General features: G+C 38.1%; 1 protein-coding gene across 2 annotated transcripts in view; it reads left to right on the top strand.

The window, feature by feature from the left end:
• The window catches only part of FAM49A (family with sequence similarity 49, member A), a 40,482-nt gene extending 37,273 nt beyond the window's left edge, over positions 1-3,209 (top strand). For both annotated transcript variants that reach the window (XM_010002365.1, XM_010002364.1), the window contains 2 exons: positions 1,373-1,443; positions 2,647-3,209. In XM_010002365.1, coding sequence (XP_010000667.1) covers positions 1,373-1,443; positions 2,647-2,710 — 135 coding nt within the window. In that variant the 3' untranslated portion in view covers positions 2,711-3,209. The remainder of the gene's footprint in view (positions 1-1,372; positions 1,444-2,646) is intronic.
• Positions 3,210-5,217: the final 2,008 nt, after the last annotated feature.

Raw genomic sequence — 5,217 nt, 5'->3', positions numbered from 1 at the left:
CTCTAGGTGACCCTGCTCTCGCAGAGGGGTTGGACTGGGTGAGCTTTCGAGGTCCCTTCCAGCCCCTGGGATTCTATGATTCTATGATTCTATGATTAAGTCTTCCCCTTCACAAGAGAGCCTACTTCAAAAGAGAACAGAAAAAGTAAATACATTATTGTGCTCCATGACTCTGGGCCTTTGGTAGCATTTTTCATCTGCAGATACCAGTATTTTACCAGAGCTCCTCTGACTCTGTTTCACAGAGGGAAAGATCTGTTACAGGGAAGTGAGTTGATTTGCTCAAGGTTGATTGCAGCAGATGGAGCCCAGGAATTGAGTTCAGGCTTCCTGGCTTCTAATTCATCCTCTACAGAGCCAACACAATACAAGGTTGATAGGACCAGCTATACAATGTGTGTGCTTTGTGTCTCACGTTTGTCCTAAAGCCCTGTGATCTGACAGGAGAGTTAGCTAAGTAGGAGGCAGGAGATGTATGGCTCTGTTTTTAAAAATGAATACATGGTCCTGTATCTTAATTTGCCTAATTAGGTTAGAGATTCTTCTGTGGTTTTTTTTTAAAGATGGAATTAATGTAGACTAATTTATGGACAGTTATTAGATGTCTTCCTAGCAATGGGGAGAAAACAGGTACTTAAGGAACACAAATCATTACATACCAAAGTATATTCTGAGTAAGTTGGAGGAATTTCTTATTTCCCTCTACTGACTAGACAGGGAGTCTGTATGGTAGGTCAAATGAGTTGTACCTCTGCTTTCTCAACTTCATTTCCCCTTGTGTAAATTTGGACAGAGTTTCAGCCTGTTTTTTACAGTTTCCACAAAGATGTTGGTTCAGTGTGGTGGATAAAATTAACATCACAGACTTCTTGTCTCAGATAATCTGTAACCACTAGTTATTAAACACACCTTCAGTTACCACCAGTTAGGTTTACAGCTAAAAACTGAATACTGAAAATGACTTCCTTGTATGCTAGCATAAAAATACAATTCAAAGTTGAAACATCTCTTCTGATAGTTGATACCAGCAAAACATTGAACTCTCTTCCAGAATCTGGAGATTTTTTAGCTTGTTTCAGCTGTTCTTGACATTGTTCTAAGTTGGAGTTGGAGAAATCATGTGCAAGTTAAAATAGATAAACTTGATACATCATTTACTATCTACAAATGCTTACTATATTAGATATTTTCTCAAAAGTTAGCTTTTTAAGTTAATTTTTAACAAGCTGCAGTGTTTTTACTGTGTCATGTAAAGCAGCATTAACACTCAGTAGGAAAAAAAACCTTACCTGTCTATGGTGAAATTGTTCCTTGTTTTCAGCTAGTGCAATTCATATATTATTGTTCAATAGTGCCATGCTTCTGTTCCCAGATGAAGGGATGCATTAAAGTTTTAAAGGAACAACCACCTGACACTGTGGAAGGACTTCTGAATGCTCTCAGGTATGTGTGGAATAATTCATTCAGCCTTAACAAATTCATTCCTCTTTGTTTTTCTCCCAGTCTCTTTAAATGTAAGACTCTCACCTTAGAAGCTTGATTTAATTAGGAAAGTAGCCTTTCAGGTTTGCCTTCCTCACCTGCAGTTTTCTTAAGTAATACTCATTCCTTACAGTTCCATTTCATTTTGATAAGGAATTACTTAAGTAATGTCCTTCTTCAGAGACACTTGAGGTTTGTTTTATCACCTAAAACTTAGCCATCTGAAAGGTAAACAATACTTAGATAATACATCTAAGCTAAGATTTGTTGTAAAATACCCCAGGAACTAGAACATTTTAGAAGTGAAGAGTAGAATTTCTGTTTCTCAGACCCTTTTTTCTTTCCCTTTTCATAACACTTTTTAATCCATTTTACTAAATGCTACAACTTCAGAAAAACAGCAACCTAAATCCCATCCTGCAGCTTAGTATTTAAGGTGCTGTCTTTGGAGGCAAGACTCAAGTCTGACATTTCTCTGAAGCTGAGAAGGGAGTCTTTGGTACTAATTTTTCAGAGCTTTATTAAATTCTCTTGCTGTTGGATGCTTGGATAGAGTGAGAGCTGCATCCATAACCACCTCCATATTTGCTTATTGAACTAAAATTGGTGTGGAGTTAAGTCCTGTGGGTATCAGGTGTGTTTTGAGCATAGGTGATACTGAGTCTCCCTATGAACATAAGCAGTGGAGAATGTTGTGGACTTAAATGGAAAAAAACACACTACAGCTCATCAGTGCTCCCAGGGCATTTAGGAAAACTGCTTAAAATTAGGCTTATAGATGATGCCAAAATTCAGTCTAGATTCCTGTGTCCTTTTAGCATTTGCCCTATTTCTTAGGTCTTTTCATGATTTTTGCTTCGTTTGTAGCCTTTAACTGGAAAAAAAGAGATCACTTTGACCCAAAATTATGACAGTCTCATAAAAGGAGGGCAAACAGTGGTCAGAATTTAGCCATGATTCTCCACCCATTAACAGGGAATAATTAATGTAAATGGGTATTTAAAAATTACTTACATTCCAGCAATCAGTGACTAGAGGAGCATGTAAGTTCCTCCTTTGTGTATTTGAACTGCACAGATGCCAAAAAGGGGCACTGAAGTTTTCAGACCTTTTTTTTAATCCCTGCTCACTGGATAAAATACTGTTTCAACTTGTAATTTCTAGGTTCACTACAAAACACCTGAACGATGAATCTACTTCAAAACAAATCCGAGCTATGCTGCAGTAGTGCCCTGAGACAAGCAGATGTTTGTATTGATCACAGAAGATGTGTATGTTTACATAATTTAATGCAGTTTGATGTTAATACTTGTGTGTATTTACATAACCATTTCCTTCACATTGCTAAAATACCTGAATCTGTTCATAACCTGACTGACTTTATATAGTTCAGCCTAAGTTTTTATTCTAGCCTTTACCTTTTGACTTTTAAAATACTTTTATTTTTACTTTGGATACTTCAGCTACGACAGTTTTATCTGTGCATTTTAATCCTTAAACACCTTCTCTATCAGAGAATTAAGTAGTAATGAAGACAAAGAAACCAAAATGTCAAAGATACCACAGGAAAGGAACTTGAAAGGAGAAAGTTAAGAGAAAGTACAATGCATTGGGTAGGCTTCAAGAAAATGTGCACTGGTTTTTAGTCAGTTTTAGGATCTCTTCAAACTTGTATGAGCAGCAGAATACCTGAATGTTCATCACTCTCATCAAAATATGTTGTCTTTCCTTTAATAACTGGAGATCCACCTAATTTTAAATAGTATGTGCTGGCTGACATCCAAACCACGTCGCAAAGAGGTCATTTTACCTTTTTTATTCAGTAGAACCTGTACCTTTCAAAAGCTGAAAGGATTAATATCCTCTTTCAGATTCAATTTAACCAAACAGAAAATGTGTTTTAAGGCCACTGCTAGATTTTGAAAATTCCTTATCATTTTGTTAGATCCAGAAAGGACAGGGGAAATACTAATGCAGTGACTTAACTAGAAAGGGTTTGTCAGTGTAAATATACCATCATGATCATTCTCTCTCACTCAGCTCTACCTGGTAAGTAATTTTTTTTGCTGATATAACCTGGTATAAAGGAGAACATTCTTCTGTAGCAGCAAACTTCCCTAGTGTCAAATTGACCTCATCAAACTAGGGATAATATAAGTAAGTTTTAAGATTTGAGCTGTTCTTGGGCACTTCATCAGGTTCCTCAGTAGAGTTATTCAGTAGATGATTCAGAGTCAACACACAAGTATTTATCAGCTGACTGCTCTTCATTGGTTTTTCAGATGTGATGGATACTTCAAGGAGTTGAGTTCCTTGCTGAGTTGTTTGTTCTTACTTTCTAGTCATTATTTTTTTTCCAGTAAATGGCATAAAAATACTTTGCCAGAAGCAGCAAAGTGGTCAGTCCCTGTTACGTGTGTCTTCTCGGTGGTCTGCAGGTGCTGTACATATTCTTGCAGAGGTCCCATTCTCAAGATGTGTTTGGTTTTGTGTACTTTGCTTGCATGTATGTGTGACAATTCCAGTGCTCGTGCACAGATTCAGATGGGTATTTGCTTATTCCTGTGTATGGGAATCAGGGTTTGTGGACTCTCACTGGAGTTTTCATGCATATCACTTCTAAAAACGTTACCTTAAGACTTTGAAGATGTGTCTGGTCTGCTGAAGCTCAGCTGTGCTGTGGCAAAGTCAGTCATTGAACTGAGTCCTTAAACAGTATTAACAGAAGTTCTTGGGAGCAAGAATTGCCTTAGAGTTTATTTTGGAGCAGAACTACCACTATAAGGTTTCTCAAGCCTGGTCAGAACCTGGAGGTGCCAATGGTAAAGGTGTCATGAGAGCAGGCAGAAGCGCAGCTCAGCGCTGGCCTGGCACGTCTGCAGCTGCAGCAGCAGATCACCCTGCTGTTGGCAGGAGTAGAGTTAGAAATCACACCAGTTTTTGTCTCTTTCTGGAAGCAGTGAGCACGCTGCTTTTCCCAGTAGTAAAGCCACTGTTTACAAACTTCATTTTTGGTTGAGTAGAGGGCATTTACAAGTGTGTATTAAGGGGCAACCCTGCTCTGTTCACCTTCACTTCCAGTTAGGTCAATCTAGGTGGGTGACAGGTCATTCTGTTGAGCTTTGGTAACTGAAATGAATACATGCTTTACCTGCAACTGTGTGTCAAACAATGAAGTCTTTTCTTCAAGTAGCCCCAAGGAAAGCTATTTGTCACTTGTATAATAAAAATGTAAACCTTAAAGCATTCTGCGAGTTGTCATGTGCTGTTTGCTGAAGTCACTGAATTTCTTTGCCTGCTGTGATGTTTTTGTACAGACGTTTGTTTGAAATAATAAAAAGTTTGGTACAGTAAGCATTGGGACTGTCTGTATTTAGAGATAATATGAAGAGACCTCCTAGTGGCCTTCCAGTGCCTGAAGGAACTACAGGAAAGCTGGGGAGGGGCTGTTTACAAGGGCTTGTAGTGAGAGGACAAGGGGGAATGGATTAAAACTGGAAGAGGGGAGATTTAGGTGAGACATGTGGAGGAAATTACTTAGTGTGAGGGTGGTGAACACTCAAGAATTTCCTCCTAATATCTAATCTAAGTGTCCCTCTTCAAAAGTCAAGAAATATAAAGACATATTCAAAAGTTTGTTAGGAGTTGCAAATAATTGGAAAAGGTATTGTTTGTTCTCTTTAAAGTGTAGGACACTAACTACTATTCTTTTGCCTCAGATGAATTCTCTAATGC

This window comes from Chaetura pelagica, unplaced genomic scaffold (assembly GCF_000747805.2).
Source record: "Chaetura pelagica isolate M959 unplaced genomic scaffold, ChaPel_1.0 scaffold46, whole genome shotgun sequence".
NCBI lineage: Eukaryota > Metazoa > Chordata > Aves > Apodiformes > Apodidae > Chaetura > Chaetura pelagica.
This window is presented reverse-complemented; position numbering and strand designations above follow the sequence as displayed.